Here is an 18,230-nt window from a genome sequence, read left to right on the forward strand (position 1 = left end):
GGTTTGAGGCACTCAGCCACGGTCTCAGGGTACACCAAGGTCAACTGCGCATCTGCCAGTGTCATTGGAGCTTTTGGTGGGCAGGGTCTCAGTGATTCATTAGGGTGAGTCAGCAGTGTTCATCAAGCCCAAACAGACCAAGGTTTGGCTGTGTGAATGGAGGGCTCAACACAGGAATGGTGGCACAAGTCTGGTGTGTGAGGGAATAATGGCTCCGCTCAAGAACCACACAACTCATTTTTTCCTAGTTTGCCCTGACCTCCTGGAGAGTCTTCTGCCAGGGATGGGTCAGGGCGGGGAGGAGGAGGGGTGCGCGGGGAGGGAGGAGTGGTGGCGGCAGTAGGTTGGCCACAGCTTGCTGTCACTATTGCAAGCTCAGCAGGGAGGGGCCAGCAGGAGTTGGAAGGGTAGGGTGAAGCTGGTAGTTCTCCCATGGTGGGGTTAGTGGATCTCCCTTGGGGGGAATGTGTTGCCCCTGATCTGGCCCATGGGGTGGGGGGGCCCTATCCCCTGTTGAGACACACTATGGGGGGAGGGGAAATGGTTTTTGCCCCAGGGCAACAGAAGTCTGTCTCTGATCCTCCCCAAATTCACCCTCAAAATCCCACCAAAAAAGTCTGCACCAGGCAGGGTATCCCTTTGCAGGGTGTGAGCTCAGCCAGAGGGAGCACCAGGGTGCTGGAGGGTGGGGCTTGTGCAGTACCCCCAGGTTGATGCACAGGGACCCTGATGGCTGTCTCTTCAGCTCCCTCCCCAGAGCCACACAACCCAGTCCGTCCTCACAGGACTCCAGTTTGCTCTGAGCCACCTTCCCTCCACCAGGGTCAAGGGGGAGTAGTTGCCAGCAAGATTTTGTGCATTGGCCCTTTAAGTGGGCACCTGGGTTTCTAGCCGACTCCTGTCTCTCCCTGGTGGACAGAATCCCTGCTGATTTTCACAGCCAGATGTTATGTGGGGGCTTCTACTGGCTCTGTTGCTTCTGGCTGGGGAGCCTTGCTAGGGGTTGAGACCCCACATTACTCAGGGGGAAACTTTGCAGCTGAGATGTCCGTCCCGATTCTCAGCGGCTGCCTGTGGGAGTGGATCCAGCCCTTTCCGCCTCCCAGTCTCAGTGCGGCTCCTCCTGGAAGTCCTTGGTTACAGGACTTCTCTTCAGCTAGTCTCCAGGCGGTGATCCAAGTTGACTCTTCTGTATTTTAGTTGTAATTCCAGTTCTGGCCTGTGTGGAGGTGAGTGTAACTTCCACTTACTCCATCACCATCTTCTTCCACTCTCTCATTTAATTTATTTAAGAGAGTCTTTACCTGAGCATATTTTCTGGATATTTTTGTTTATCTTAACTCACCTCTATTGTGTTTTTGATGAGTTATTTTTATTTCATTTGCTATTGGTATATTATTAACTTGCTATCAAGATATAAAAATCTGATAAAACACTCATTTTGGATTTTTCATTTTTTTAGAAACCATGAATAGAGGCTCTGAAATCCACATTTTTTGGGGTGCTCCAATTGGTCCATTGAAAATGATGGTATCACAGGAACCAACTTCTTTAATGTCCACTACTGACCCCTGGAAAAAAGTTCAGCTTTTATACAATCAACATTCTTTACATCTGAAGGATGAAAAATGCAAGAATAAAAATGTGGAAGATTATCAAATCCTAGACGCTGCTGCCCCTCCAGATCTTCTTAATGGTCATTGTTTAGGAAGCTCTCTGAGTAGATCTGTTTCTGTGAACGATGACTGTATACACTGTATTTCCGAAACACAGACTCGAAAATTCCAGAAGAGTCACCCCTTAGGGATGAGTGACTTAACCAAATCTGATGTCCAAATATGTGGATGTAAAGAACGAGTTCAGCATTTAACTGAAGAGGAAGAATATCAGAAGCTTTTCAGTGAAAATAAGAAAATCACAGTTGAACAGCATAAACATCAATCAAATATATGTGGTCAAAATGTCCAAAAACATTTCTTTCAGTTAGACCATGAGTGTGCAACTGCATGGGATTTGGTGTGTAATACTGAGCAGATTAACACAGGGCCAGGAGCTATCGGCATGAGGTGTATACCAACAGAGCATCATGGAATTCAAAACCAGGGTCTGGAAAAGAGCTCTTTGACCACACGAGATAAGCCAAGGTCTGCGGGAGCAGTCAGGAAGGTCTCAGACCTTACGGCATCTACTGAAACGGAATTCCTCAGTATAATGACCTCCAGCCAATTTGCTTTTTTAGCTCAAAGGATAAATAAAGGGGAGAGTTCTATAAATAAAGGGACAGTGAACACAGAGGTTGAAGCTGAAACAAGTCCTGGGGAAATAAAAATAATTAAAGATAAGTTGATTCAGCCTGATGATTTTGTAGGAAGATATGAAAGTAGACAAAACCAAGCATATTCTCTTGAACTTTTCAGTCCTGTTTTTCCTGAAACAAAAAGTAGCCACATTCACATAAAGTCTGATAAAGGTCTTAAAGAAAATGTGGAATCTCAAGAACTTTTCAGTTTTGAAGTTAAACTTCCATCAAATGAGATACGTATTGAGTCATGTAGGTCCGGAATTCTGTGTTCTCAAGCAAATGCCTTCCACAAAAGTCCTACGAAACGGAATTGGACCTCTGAAGACAAATCGGGCCATCTCAAAGTCCTCCAAGTTTCTAAGAAAACTAAGTTGGTTTCTAATGCAGGAGGTCCTACTACAGCAAAAGACCAGAGGAGTGTGTCGGAATTCAAGGGCATTAAGAAAACATCATTAATAAAAAATTGTGATTCCAAAAGTCAGAAGTATAATTGTTTAGTCATGGTGTTATCTCCATGTCATGTGAAAGAAATAAATATAAAATCTGGACCAAATTCGGGCTCTAAAGTGCCTTTAGCAACAGTTGTGGTAATTGACCAGTCAGAAATTAAGAAGAAGGTTTTTCTGTGGAGGACTGCCGCACTTTGGGCCCTGACAGTGTTCCTTGGAGATATAATTTTACTCACAGGTGAGGCCATTGTAGAACAGTGGTCGTGAGTTTACAAAGCTGTAGCTGTTCCCTCCTGCTGGAGGGCTCCCTCTTTCCCCTGCCTGTCTGGGCTCCATGTGACTGACCCCTTCATAGCTTCAGTGCTGGCCTCCCCACCGCTGCCTGGCATTCTCTGCGCTGCCCCTCCTTTCCACTCATCTCTCTAGGAACTCTTCCCTGGTTGCTCCTCCTACTCATTCATTTATGTTAGCATTTAGGTCATATCATCAGGCTTTTTCTTTGTTTTCTTATGGTTATGTCTATGTGTGTCTTATTTCCAACCCTTTTCTTAAACTATATTAGCAGTTTTATGATGAAAAGACAGCATTTCTATTACTTAATTAATCCTTAATAATGCTGTGCACATTATATTCTTATTGAGGGAACCGATGTAGAATTTCTATTGCACTTTTAAATTATTGAAATTATATTAATACATTTGGAAATATGGGAAGGGAAACTCCTGCTTTTATACCAACCTCATATAACCACCAATAGAGTTTTGGAATGTTACTAGTTGTCTTTCCTCTTAAAATTTGTATGCATGCATATATAAAAGCTGATACTTATTGGGACTTTACTGTATATCAAACCCTGTTTTATACTTTACATGTATATCAACTCTTTACAACTCTATGAGGAAGGTCCTGGTTATTATTCCAATTTTTCAGTTTGAGGAAACAGACCCAGAGAAGTGTGCCCAATGTCACATTTCTAGGAAGTGGCAAAGCCAGGACGATTTCACCTGGACTCCAGAATCCTCACCTGTATAGTTGGAATCATTAAGAACACAGTTTTTTTTGTCCTGCTTTTTTTGCCTGACATAAGAAATGTAATATTTTGTTACATTTCCTTATTGATTTAAAATCAATGCACAGTGTATTAGAGCAGAGATATCAGTCGTTTTAATATATTTTTACATTTCCTTATTGATTTAAAATCAATACACAGTGTATTGGAGCAGAGATATCAGTCATTTTAAGGAAGAATCTTAGACCAGGAGGAAGTTGATTAAGCTTAATAGCACATCTACAGAGAGAATGTGATCGAGAAGAGGGAGAGGGGCAGCCTTAAAAGCTTAGAACAAGAAAACGGTCAGTAGTTTCTACTAAACAGTTTGCTGGGGGAATGAGAACCTTTGCTAGTGTACCTTGTAGTTAAGATTGTTAGGTGCTGTCTCCAATAATGAGACAACCAGGGGCTTGTAACTAGCAGGCTTAGCATAATCTTGTCCCCTGGGCAATATCATCTTATTTGCTGGTAGATCAATTTATCTAACTCCTTTTGTTCCTATTCAGTGCTCACTGAGTAGCTAGCCAATTTTGGTCGTGATTTGGCTTCCTAGGTGTCTGATGTAAACAGTAGCAGTGGCAGGGCTGTGGGAGATTGAAGAGGCAGAGTTAAAATTAGGGGGTTGTTGACAAAGGTGGGAAGAGAGAGGTAGAAGTTCAGGATGACCTCACATTTTTATTTACCTGGTTAGCAGCATAGTGCCAACAAATGAAAGGGATAATCTGAGAAGAAAAGGCAGGTTTGAGCCATACTAAGATTGGGGAGCCAATAGGATTTCCATTTAGGGACGTCCATTAGGCAGTTTTGGATAAATGGGTAACTGAGGTCTGGAATTAAAGTCGGAAGTAATTACTTGGAATTACTTGGAATTTATGATTCTTTGTTTTTCTTATTATCTCCAAGTTAATTTGTTGCTGTTAGTATATCTTTATACCTCTAACATTTTATACACTGAAAATATCCTGCCTGGGGTCAGTCTATCTCTCTCTGTTTCTAACTTACAGTTTTTGCTCTATTTATAATTCTTTTTTTTCTGTTTTATTTATTTTTTAAAATTTCTTTATTGATTAAGTTATTACATATGTGTCCTTATCCCCACATTACGCCCCCATTCCCCCCACTCATGCCCTCACCCCCCTGTTGTCTGTGTCCATTGGTTAGGCCTATATGCTTGCATATAAGTCCTTTGGTTGATCTCTCCCCCCTACCCCAACCCTCCCCTACCTTCCCTCTGAGGTTTGACGATCTGATCAATGCTTCTCTGTCTCTGGATCTGTTTTTGTAATTCTTTCTACCTGTTGGTATGTTTAGTTCCACTAAATGATTCCTCTCTATCTTAGATCGTACAGTGCTTTTTTCCCCTTTAGAAAATATTCCTTACCTCCAAAGTCTTTTCCTCTTAACACCCACAGATGATTACCATACTATTTAGGGAAAACTAATCAAAGTCCTTCAAGAATGCCTTATGTTATATTCATGTGTTTGTAGCAGAGGGGTGAATGCATAATGAATACTATTTACTCTCCTAGGCACCACTGCTTTGGAACCACTATTTTGCTTCTTGGTCCTGAATGATTTCTTTTCATCAGAAATGTACATCGTATCATGCATCTTATGTAAACAAAGCCAATAATGTTCTCTGTGGAGCAGTGAACTCTCTATTGATACTGTTTATATATAAAGAAGCAATTTTTTATTTTTATTTTACCTGCATACAGATATATGTAGAGTCAGATTTTGGATTTGCTATTTTATCATTTGGTGCCTTAGGCAGATCATTGAACATATTGAACTTTAATTGCCTGGTATGTGGAGGCATGCATACTATCTTGCTATGGTTGGTAAGTTAACGACAGTATGAAGGAACTTATGGAATCATCAGAACTTTTTTCTCCCCTTTCCAGATGTTACTGTTTATGAAGATCATTGGGTTGGTGAGACAGTACTACAATCAACATTTACCAGTCAGTTATTAAATCTTGGGAGCTATTCATCTGTCCAGCCTGAGGAGTGTAAGGCACATTTTACATATAATATCTTAGTATTTAAAGTATATACACCCATTAGAAAAAAGTAGAGTTAAAATGGTAATTATATAAAATGTTTTCTAAAAAATTTTGCTGGAGAGTATTGCTTTAATTTGTTTAGTGAGAATGAAAATAGAATTTATAAAAACCTTGTACAGCCCTAGCTGGTTTGGCTTAGTGGATAGAGCGTTGGCCTGCAGACTGAAGGGTCCTGGGTTTGATTCTGGTCTAGATTGCAGGCTCCATCCCAGGCCTTGGTCAGGGATGTGTGCAGGAGGCAACCATCAATGTGTCTCTCTCACATCGATGTTTCTGTCTCTCTGTCTCTCCCCCTCCCTTCCACTTTCTCTAAAAATCAATGGGAAAATATCCTCAGGTAAGGAGTGACAAAACAACAGCAGCAGCAACAAAAAACTTGTACATTGTAAATCATATATATTTTTAAAAATATTTGGGTTCATGTTCATTTTCTTAGAGATTCAGTATAGTACTGGTCCTTAACTTTTAAGGAGTCATAGACCTCTTTGAGAAGCTATGGGTCATTTTTCCAGAATAAGGGACTTAAGTAGATGGACTAAGTGGTTCCATGGATCTCCAAAGTTCTGTGGAATTTGTGAGCCTCTGATTAGGAATCTTTGAGGTAATGAAAAAAGCATGGATCATAGACAGTTGTGGCTTGAGTTCTTCTTCTTCTATCTACCATTGCTAGGAAAAACTGCCTGCCTTCTCTGACATCCATTTTTGCTTCTTTAAAACTAGAGGCCCAGTGCATGAAAATTCATGCACTGGAGGGGGGGGTCCCTCAGCCCGGCCTGCCCCCTCTCACAGTCCAGGAGCCCTCAGGGGTGGGAGGAGACCTGGTGATCAGGGGAAGGCAACGCCCCATCAACCTCTGCTGCTGCCACTGCCAGCAGCACAAGCCTCGGGTGGTCCTGGTTACCTGAGCCTCGGGCTGGCCCTGGGAAGCTGGGGGGCTGAGCGGACTGGGGGACTTCGGAGGCAGGCACGCGGAGTGGTCAGGCCCGCATGGGAGCAGACCCCGGCCTTGCCGCGCACCTGATGCCCCGGTGGGGCTGAGGAGACTGGGCACCTCCATCTTGTGGCTGTGGGTGCCGCCATCTCTGAGGGCGGGGCAGTCAATTAGCATATTCCCTCCTTATTGGTTTGGGTGCCACCATCTTCAAGGGCGGGGCAGTCAATTAGCATATTTCCTCCTTATTGGCTGTGGGTGCTGCCATCTTTGAGGGTGGGGCAGTCAATTAGCATATTCCCTCCTTATTGGCTGTGGGCACCTCCATCTTTGAGATGGTGTGAGGGTCAATTAGCATATTCCCTCTTTATTAGATAGAATAAGCTGTTGAAAGAAGAAACCAGCAGCTATATTTTTTTTCAAGAAATAAATAAAAAAGAAAGAAAGAAAAGAAAGTAAGGGAGACAGTATAAACTGGTGATTATAGTCTCTGGAGTCAATAGACCAGAATTTGAATCCTAGTCCTAGAGCTTCCAAAGTCTGTATCTTTAGGCAAGTTACTTGACCTCAAATACTGAAATAGTGTCATAGAAAAATAGCTATCAGTATATATAAGATTATACAAGAGATTAGCTAGAATAACATGAAAGTAAAGCATGGAATTCCAATCTCTGAATACTTTGAATTCTCGAGGAAAGGCAGAGTAGGCAAAAGAGAAGGATAACTATTAGAACAACAACAATGGTGTTTGGAAAGGGCAAGATTTCCCTGTATCCGAGGGAACCTAGTTAGCAGAAAATCAGCACTGTCATATTCTCATAAAATAAAAAAATCAAGTTCCTCATCTACCCAGTATGTTTGTATTAAGTGTTGATATTGAGGCACTGTGTGTGGGGTGCAGAGGTGAGCAACGGACACTTGGCCTGCCTTTGTGGAGTTCCTGTGTGGAAGACAGACATGTACATAAAGACAGGTGATTATGAATGCTATGAAGGAAAATAACTAAAGGTCATGATAAGAGAACACCATGGTTGTGGTTGTGAAGGGTTTGTCATGAGTGGAATCAGAGTTACAAAGTTAATAATAGTTCAGGTTGAGCAATAATGGGAGGTTAGTGGAGATCATGATAAATGAATGGATTTGACATCTAGCTGCAAATAGGATTTTCTGATGGTGTGGATTTCATGATGAGGGAAGAGCAATCTACTACTATTAAGTTTCTGGCTTCAGCAACTAGCTTTTTTTTAAAAAAAAATCTTTATTGATTTTAGAGAGGGAGGGAGAGGGACAGAGAGATAGAAACATCAATGATGAGAGAAAAAAATCATTGATTGGCTGCCTCCTGCACGTCCCACATTGGGGACTGAGCCCGCAACCCAGGCATGTGCCCTTGACTGGAATCGAACCTGGGACCCTTCAGTCCGTAGGCCGATGCTCTATCCACTGAGCCAAACCAGCTAGGGCAACTAGTAGCTTTTATTAGGAAAGACCGAGAGGTAATAGGTTCATGGGGAAATTAAGGGTTCTACTTCAGGCTTGTTAAGTTTTAGATATCTCTGAGGCATCCAAATGGAGATGTCATATAGGGATTGGAGACAAAGTCCAAAACTTAGAGGAAAGGTTTGAAATTAAGAGATAAATTTTAGAATATTTGCTATGTTATTGGGATTAATGTGTGTGTGTGTTTTCTTAAATTTATTTTGAGAGTTTGTTTATTAAAACTGGGGACAGTGAAACAAAGGAAGGGCTTAGCATAGAAGAAGCCACAGGAAAGAGCCTGGGTGGTGCTCTGCTTTGTCTCCCTAGAAACGTTATGGGAGAGGAGCCACGCTGGGCTGCAGGGGCTCACTGAGAAGAAGTCACAGTGACAGAATGAGCCAAGGGCGGGCTGCTGTTAGCTCACTGCATGGTCTGAGGAAAGGGGGCCTTCGAGGCAGGTTCAGGGGGTGAGCCCAGGATGAGTTGCCGCTGCCTGTTGCTCCCCTGTTTGCAAGTCTCATGGGACCCTTATAGCATAGAAGAGAAAAGTAAAGATGCGTGCCTGAGAGGGAAGAAAGATATGGGAGTGCTCCAGAGAGCCCTCATCATTGGGAATTATATGATGATGCACATATCTATTTGATCTTTGTCCCCATTTCTTGCACAGAGCTCCTAAAACCACTGGAAATTTTTAAGTGATAAGAGTGATAAAGTTGTCTTGATATTCCTAATGAACCCCTTTTGGAAAGCACTTAAGGATGGGGGCTGGTTGCCGGGGGAATCAACAATGTATTAAAGGGTTGGAAATTTCTGTACCCCTCCCCCCAGGAGAGAGGGGCTGGAGGTTGAATCAGTCGCCAGTGGCTGGTGATTTACTCAATCGTGCCTAGGTAATGAAGCCTCCTAAAATCCCCAAAGGGCAGGGTTCGGAGAGCTTCCTGGTAGCGGAACAGGTGGAGATTCAGGAGAGTGCAGTCCTCCGAGAGGCGGGGGAAGGACTATGCTCCTTCTCACATACCTTACCCATCTAACTTCTTATAGATCCTTTATAATATCCTTTATAATAAACTGGTAAGTGTAACTAAATGTTTCTCTGAGTTTTTGAGCCCCTATAGCAAATTCATTAAATCGAGGCGGGGGTTGTGGGAACCTCTGATCTCTAGTAGATCAATCAGAAGCACAGGTGACAGCCTGGACTTATGATTGGCATCTGAGATGGGGGAGTGAGGAGGAGCCTGAACTGAGCCCTGAACTTGTGGAGTTTGATGCTATCTCAAGGTAGATAATGTCAGAATTAATTGCTTGGTGGTGTGGAAAAAATACATTGGAATAGATGTCAGAATCATAATAGCATAAAGATAATACTCATTTGGTTTATCATTTAAAAAACGTTTACTTTTGAAATGATAGACTCATAAGGGATTACAAAAATAGTACATAAAGTTTCATGAGCCCTTCACCCAGCTTCCCCAGTAGTGACATCTTACAAACTTTAGGACAATATCAATACCTGGAAGGTGACATTGACTGTGCTATAATACTGTTACCTAGAATACAGATCTCAGTTTTCATATGCACTCGTGTGTGTGTGTGTGTGTGTGTGTGTGTGTGTGTGTGTGTGTGTGTGTAGTTCAATGAAATTTGATCCCACGTGTAAATTTAATAAAAATATAGAACTGTTCCCTCACCACAAAGGAACTTCTTCATGCTACCTCTTTAATAGTCATCACTGCCCCTGGTCCCATTACTAATCTGTCCTCTGACAACTACTGATTTGGTCTCCATCTCAACTTTGTGATTTTGAGAGTATTATATAAATGAGTGTTATATTCATTTACAGGAATCATTTAGATTACATCTAAATGTAATATTTTGAGATTGGCCTTTTTCAGGAAACATAATGCCCTGAGATACATCCAAGTTGTTACATATATCAATAATTATTTCTTTTCAGTGTTGAGTATGAAATCAATAAAAACATTTAAAAATATATCAGTAATTTCTATAAAGTAGAATTCTTACAAACATGCTGATCAAATGCTGAAAACGAGAATTTGTTAACAACAGCAACAAAAACGTCCTTTATCTGGAAATTTTAAAAACTATTAAATAAGTTCAGGGTGAAAGGGGACTACAAACTGGATATTATAGAATTTTTTAAAAAATATTTTTTTATTAATTTCAGAGGAAGGGAGAGGGAGAGAGAGAGAGAAACATCAATGACGAGGGCGAATCATTGGCTGCCTCCTGCACTCCCCCTACTGGGGATTGAGCCTGCAACCCGGGCATGTACCCTTGACTGGAATGGAACCTGGGACCCTTCAGTCCTCAGGCCAAAAGCTCTATCCACTGAGCCAAACCAGCTAGGGCTTAAGAAGTAATAACAAGGACAACACTACATGCCAGACTCTAGGGAATGCATTTAAGGCAGATATCAGCTAAATGTTTTTATCAATAAAAAAGAAAGAATAAATTAATTAAATTAAATTTATTAAATTAATTAAATTAAATTAATTAAATTAAATTAATTAAAAATAAATTAATTAAATTTCAAGGTCAACAAACCAGCAAAAGAACAACAAAGTAATCTGAAGAAATCACAAGGAATGAAATAATAAAGATAAAAGCAGAAATTAATAAGAATGAAATAAATGGTGCTGGGAAAATTGGACAGGTACATGCAAAAAAATGAAAGTAGGCCACCAACTTACACCATACACAAGAATAAACTCAAAATGGGTAAAAGACTTAAATGTAAGTCATGAAACCATAAAAATCCTAGAAGAAAACAATAGGCAATACAATCTCAGACATCTTGTGTAGCAGTATTTTTACCAATATATGTCCTTGGGCAAGGGAAGCCAAGGCAAAAATAAACAAATGGGACTACATCACACTAAAAAGCTTCTGCACAGCAAAAGAAACCATTAACACCCCCTTTGGTGTGGCTCAGTGGTTGAGTGTCAACCTATGAACTAGGAGGTCATGGTTCGATTTTTGGTCAGGGCATATGCCTGGTTTGCAGGCTCAATCCCCAATACAGGGTATGCAGGAGGCAGTGGATCAAAGATGCTCTCCCATCATTGATGTTTCTGTCTCTCTCTCCTCCCTTCCTCTCTGAAATCACTAAAAAATATATTAAAAAAAAAAGAGAAACGATTAACAAAATGAAAAGGGAATACACTATATGGGACAATATATTTTCAAAATATGTAGAGAACTTATAAAACTTAACACCAGGAAGACAAACAACCCAATTTAAAAATTGACAGAGGACCTGAATAGATAGTTCTCCAAAGAGGACATAAAATGGCCAATAGACATGAAAAAATGCTCAATGTCACTAATCATCGGAGAGATGAAAATTAAAACTACAATGAGATAATCACCTCAAACCTGCCAGATGTGGAAACAGCCCTAGTGCCTATCAGTAGAGGAGTGGATAAACAAGCTGTGCTACATTTACACAATGGAATACTACACAGCTGTCAAAGAGAGAATTCATCCTTTGAGACGGCATGGAGAGACCTGGGGAGTATTAAGCAAAATAAGCAAATCAGAAAAAGACAAGTACCATATATTCTCACTTATATGTGAAATGTAGTGAACAAAATAAACTGACAAAACAGAACCAGAGGCATGGATACATGGAACAGTCTGAAAGAGATCAGAGGGCAGAGGGAGGAGGAGGTGGATAAAAGAAGGTGAAGAAAGTAGCCAAAGAACATATATACATAGCCCATGGACACATACAACAGAGTTGTGAAGGCTGGGGAGGAGTGGCGATAGCTGGATGGAGGTGGGCAAAGAAAGGTGGGGGAAATGAGGGACATCTGTAATAGTGTCAACAATAAAAAAGGATTATTATTATTAAAATAATAATTCTCATTATTGAGAATTAATAATAATTCTGGCCAGTGTGGCTCAGTTGGGTGGTTGGGTGTCATCCTGTGCACCAAAAAGTTGCCCATTAGATTCCAGTCAGGGTGCATGCCTGGGTTGTAGCCTCGATCCCCACTAGGGGGCGTGCTGGAGGCAGCCTATTGATACTTTGCTCCCACATCAATGTTTTCTCTCTTTTTCCCTTCCTCTCTCTCTAAAAATCAATTAAAAATCTTTTTTAAAAAAGAATGAGGATTGCCCTAGCTGGTTTGGCTCAGTGGATAGTGTGTTAGCCTGTGGACTGAAGGGTCCCAGGTTCAATTCCAGTCCAGGGCCCGGATTGTGGACTCAATCCCCAGTAGGGGGCGTGCAGTAGACAGCCAATCAATGATTCTCTCTCATCATTGATGTTTCTTTCTCTCCCTCTCTCTTCCTCCCTGAAATTAATATAAATATATATTTGAAATAAAAGAATGAGAATTGAAAAATAAATATAATCCAAATCTTTTTTAAAAAAAATAACAAAATAGATGAACCAGCTTGTTAATTTGATCAATTAAATAAAGGCAGAGAGGCCCGGTCAGTATTGCTCAGTGGTTGAGTGTTGACCCATGAGCCAAGAGGTCACTGGTTTGACTCCTGTGAGGTTGCGGGCTCCATTCCCAGTAGGGGGTGTGAAGGAGGCAGCCAATCAATGATTCTCTCTCATCACTGATGTTTCTATCTCACTCTCCCCCTCTCTTCCTCTCTGAAATTAATAAAAAATAAATTTAAAAAGGTGTAAATAGAAATAGGGTAGCATTGATGAAGAGGCAGTGACACTTATGTAAGCATATCTTTAAAAAAAATTTTTTTTATTGATTTCAGATAGGAAGGGAGAGGGAGAGAGAGAAGCTTCAGTGATGAGTGAGAATCATTGATCAGCTGCCTCCTACATGCTCCCTACTGGGGAATCCAGCCTGAAATTCAGGCATGTTCCCTGGCTGGGAATCGAACCATCACCTCCTGGTTCATAGGTTGATGCTCAATCACTGAGCCACACCGGCTGGACTGACCATAACTTATTGTATAGCTCTGGCTCACAGAACCACAGTAATGTTTCACATACCCGCAAGTACTGGTAAACAAAGAATTGAAACCATTGGGAATGTGGTGGAGGACCCAAAATGGAATAAAGCACTAGCAAATGAACATAAACAGTATTACAAATGAAGAAAATAACTGCACAGAAGGGTGGTGGTGGGGAGAACAAACATAATTGTGGAACACAGTATACTGACTGGATTCTGAAGCCTAAAGACAAAAAGAACTACACAGATGCTGTAATGTAATTAGTACCAGTGTTTCTCCAAGGGGAGTGAGTTGACAACAAGTCTATGTATATACTAGAATTGAACAAGTAGGCCCTGGCCAGGTAGCCTCATTGTTTAGAGCATTGTCCTGATATGCCAAGGTTGCAAGTTCCATACTTGGTTAGGGCACATACAACAATCAACCAATGAATGCAAAAATAGGTGGAACAACAAATCTCTCTCTTTCTCTCTCTCTCAAGTCAATAATAATAATAAAATAACAGGTAACTGAGTACATTGCAGATAATGAGAATTGGGTTTTTCACTGTTATACAAAAATTATAAATAAAGGGGGAAGGTTTATAAATTCATGGTTTTCAATATATAGATAGGTAAATAAATAGATTAAAAAGATACAGAAACATAGGTGTGTGTGTGTGTGTGTGTGTGTGTGTGTATGTGTGTGGGCTAACACACATGTGGATGTTTCCTAGGATGTTTCCTAGTCCTGTCTGCGCAGTCACCCCAAGCATGCTCAGTGCCCAGACCCTGGTCTGTAAACTATTCTCTGATAAAAGCGACCAGCCCTTCTAGAAGTGGCTGCTGCAGGACGGGGGCAGGAAATGCAAAGTGAGCCTGTAAACATCTGGTGTCCTAAAAGATTGTTGAGGGAACAGAGAGCCAACATGAGGCAGCACCTCCGGCCACAACTAGAACAGTATAAGCAATAAATAAATAATGATAGAACTGAAATGTAACCCATAGAATAAGATATTTTGGGTCCATGCTGATATAAATAAATCTTCAACTGACTGACTGGCTGACTAAATAAGTAAATAAGAAGGTTCATTCCTCACATTGGAGTTTCAGTAAATGAATGTGAGGGGAAAGAGAAAAATAGAGAATTATTAGGCAAACACCACAGTAATAAATACTGCAGACAGGATCCACTGATAGATCCTAAAATTAGTAATTGGAAATGTCAGGAGAATAGCACTGCATAGTATCAAAGTATCTCCCCACCTTATAAGGAGAAAAATAATTTTATAGTAAGAAACTTGGCAGACACCAACTTAAGGGAGTGAGGAAGTCAGTCAATTTTTAATTTGGGGATTTCCTTAAAATATTGAAGTTTAATGTTTTATTATGAACTAGAGGCCCGGTGCACGGATTCCTGCACAGGTGGGGTCCGGCCAGCCTGCCCTTATGGGGGTCAATGGGCTGGCAGGGGGAGGTGGGGTGGGGGTTGCTGATCAGGGCCCCGATCAGGCCAGTTGGCTGCTGCAGTGTGCGTCATAGCGACCAGTCATTCCGGTCGTTCCATCGTTTCGGTCACATGGCTTTTATATATAGAGATATTTGAAGCTATCACGTTTTAGCAAGGAGCTAAATGGCTTTTAAGTAAGATTAATGATCTTTTATAAATCTTAGTACAACAGAAAGGTAAGGAACATTTTGAAATAATGAAAATAATGTGGTATGCAAATATTTTGCAAGGGATTTTGGAGATAGATGCTGTAGATAGTTCTGGTTTTAAGGCTAATCTAGTTCAATAATTTCACAACAATCTTAGGACCTAATTCTGGTGGAGAATATCCAGTGGAACCTCTGGGGAGCTTAAGGTTTTGTAGGCAATGTGAACCTTTGTAGAACCCTTTACTAATTGCAGTTACATAACCTTGAGAGGTTACTGCAAAGTCTTGGTTTTATGTTTACATAGGAATTTATATTGCCTTTTTTCACAGGTTTGTAGCGAAATAAAGCATATTCTAAGGTCTTTTTATTTGACTTAAGGAAATGATTATCAGTTGTTACTTTGAGAATATTGCAGTGATTTTTATTCTGAAAAAATAAAAAAGCAAGTAATAAATCTTGAGAGCATTCTTACTTCTGATCAATATATTACATTTTTGGAAAAGACTTCTGTTCTTTTCTCATTATAGTGAGGTGTTACATATTTTATAAACCTAGCCCTGCTAATGTGAGAGGTTATCAATTTACTTAAATATTAAATATGATTAAATATATAAGTCAAAGGTTCATACAGTGATTCATGAACTACACTATTTTATTTGGAACATAAATAATTGATGTTTCTGTATAAATTTTTGTGAAACAGGGATAAGGGATCTTTCTTTTCTCCCAAAAGCTCCATATTGTAACAAAGAATAGAGCCCAGAGAAATAATGTACAAGTTCACAGAACTCATTATTGACTAAGTCAGAATTTGAACCCAGTTCTTGAGATGTGGTGGGAATATCATGATGGCGTAGCCAGGGAGATGTGGTCTGTGAACTGGAGCTTGAAGGAGATACTTGGAGTTGGGTTTTACTGTCACATATGGGATCTCCTTATCTCCACTCTTCCTCTCTTTCTCTTATCATCTTTCATATTGTCTACTTTCTTTTCTCTTATGTTCATTATCTTTATTTGTGATATCACCATTATTTTGTGAAATTCATTTGGGAATAGAGTGATCTTAATCAGAATAGATTTCATGTATCAAATTTTAAAAACGTTAAAACATTTTTTTATCCATCCATTCAACTGTGCTAGAAATCTTGATATCATCTTGAATCTTTTCTTTACCCTCCACCTCTAAGTGTTTCTTGGATTCTACCCCTGAACTATTTTGCAAATCTATCACCCTTTTCCCCTTCACGTAGCCTTGCCTGGTTTCCAGTGCTCTTTGTATCCCGATGGACAGTTACTAGCCTCCTAAGGTTTCTCGTACTCTCTCTGTGAAAATTGATTCCTCTACATTAAAGGGTATACAAAGTTGGAGGGAAGGCATTACATCTTTATTTTCACTAATTGCTAACTGAAAATTAGTATTTCCTTCCATTATGAATAAGGCAACAACCCACAGTAATATTAGCAGTACTTGTGACTTGGTCACCAATAGAAAGCACGTAGGTTTCATATCACATTACAGTTGTTGAAGATAACTTGAATATCATCTATGCCTATGATACTTAGGCATACTTTGAAATTATAGTAGTGTTACATATATCTGCTATATCTTGTTATTTAATGTATTAATAAGGCACAAATTATATCAGTTTTTAGATATTTTGATTACTCTATGTCCATATAATTGGTTTTGTAATCCTCTCTCATTTTATGCATTTAAAATATTATTCTGTAATAAAATTCTAAAATTAGATAATGGTAATAATTGCAGTTAGTGTTTGTGAAAGACTAAAAAAAAAAACACTAAATTGTACATTTTGAAATGGTGCGATTTATGTTTGTGAATTATCTATATATATAAAAGCCTAAGCGACCGTTATGACTGAATGACCAGAATGACTGGTCGACCAGTCGCTATGAGAGGGAAGGAGGAGTGGGGGAGACAGGGAACCACGCAGTGGTGGGGCGCCGACGCGGCATCGGTGTCCAGCATCCGTTCCTTCCTCGCCTGGCCCAGCGACTGTTGCCTCCTCTCCCGACCCTGCCAGGGCCTTCGGGCCCCAGGCTGGGATGGGGAACCAGGGGTGGGTGGCGGCAGATGCAGCCCCTATCCCAGGGGGGCCCAGGGCCGGCTCCCTCCTTGGGGGCTGGCAGCCAACCTCCCGTGCCCTGACCCTCCCTCGGCCCCTCCTTTCCCCCCCATCCTTTCCCCTGGGCAGCAGCCCCCATCAGTCTGGCCCCGATTGGCCCTGATCACTAGCCAGGCCTAGGGACCCCACCCGTGCATGAATTCGTGCACTGGGCCTCTAGTAGATAAATAAAGCTGTCATAAAAATGTTATTTTGATAATGGGTCCATAGCCTTTATCAGACTATGTATCTGTGGTACCTAAGGCTTGCAACCCCCTTCTCTTTGCCTGGAAATATATCCCCAGCTCTCAGTTGCTACTTAGAAAACTAGATACTTTTCCAAAATCCAGGACAAACATTCTTTCAATAAAGCCTCTTCCAACTTCCTGAGCAGTTCTTTTTGTGTGTTCTTAGAAATGCTTGTGTAGGTCTCTCATACTTTAACCCCACTGTTTATTAACTAGATTGATAGTCCCCTCAGTGTTTGGATCATGGCATGATATGTCTTTGTGTCCCTAGCACCTGGTATGATGCCTGTCACATAGTAGATGGTCTACTGAGTGAGTGAATAATGAGGCTTTAGTGTGGCATAAGAAATACATTAGGCCCTAGCTGGTTTGGCTCAGTGGACAGAGCGTCGGCCTGCAGACTGAAGGGTCCCGGGTTCTATTCTGGTCAAGGGCACATGCCTGGGTTGCAGGCTCGGTCCCCAGTAGGGGTCCTGCAGGAGGAAGCCGATTGATGATTCCCTCATCATTGATGTTTCTATTTCTCTCTCCCTCCCTTCCTCTCTGAAGTCAATATATACAGTGGGGCCTTGACTTACAAGTTTAATTTGTTCTGAGACCAAGCTCATTAAGGAGCTCGTTAAGGAGCTCATTAAGAAGCTTGTTAACTCAAATTACTCTGTCAACTCAATGCAAAAAATCGGCGGAGAGACAGCTGGTATCTCAAAAAACTCGTTAGTCGGAACACTCGTAAGAAAAGGCCCCACTGTATATAAAAGAAATACATAGGATGTGAATGTTACTGAGGGAAGGAAAGAAGAATCATTTGGTGGTGGTTTTTTCCTACTAAAATTGGATTAATAGTCTCTGCTTTTCAAAAAAGTACTTAAGTGGTTTTTTGCTAAGATCTTAGTTTGGGTCAGCAATCATTCATAAAATCTAAAATATCTCAAAATATGTCTACAGCAAAACTTCATCAATCTTACATTTAAGATTGGTGACAATTGGG

The 18,230-nt window shown here is 40.8% G+C and overlaps 1 protein-coding gene across 1 annotated transcript in view; it reads left to right on the top strand.

The window, feature by feature from the left end:
• Positions 1–18,230, top strand: part of FAM35A (family with sequence similarity 35 member A) — a 124,516-nt gene that overhangs the window by 48,154 nt on the left and 58,132 nt on the right. The window contains exons 4-5 of the mRNA XM_023763725.1: positions 1,463–2,989; positions 5,707–5,814. Of these exons, the coding sequence (XP_023619493.1) occupies positions 1,468–2,989; positions 5,707–5,814 (1,630 nt within the window). The 5' untranslated portion in view covers positions 1,463–1,467. The remainder of the gene's footprint in view (positions 1–1,462; positions 2,990–5,706; positions 5,815–18,230) is intronic.

Source organism: Myotis lucifugus, unplaced genomic scaffold, assembly GCF_000147115.1.
Source record: "Myotis lucifugus unplaced genomic scaffold, Myoluc2.0 scaffold_298, whole genome shotgun sequence".
Lineage (NCBI taxonomy): Eukaryota > Metazoa > Chordata > Mammalia > Chiroptera > Vespertilionidae > Myotis > Myotis lucifugus.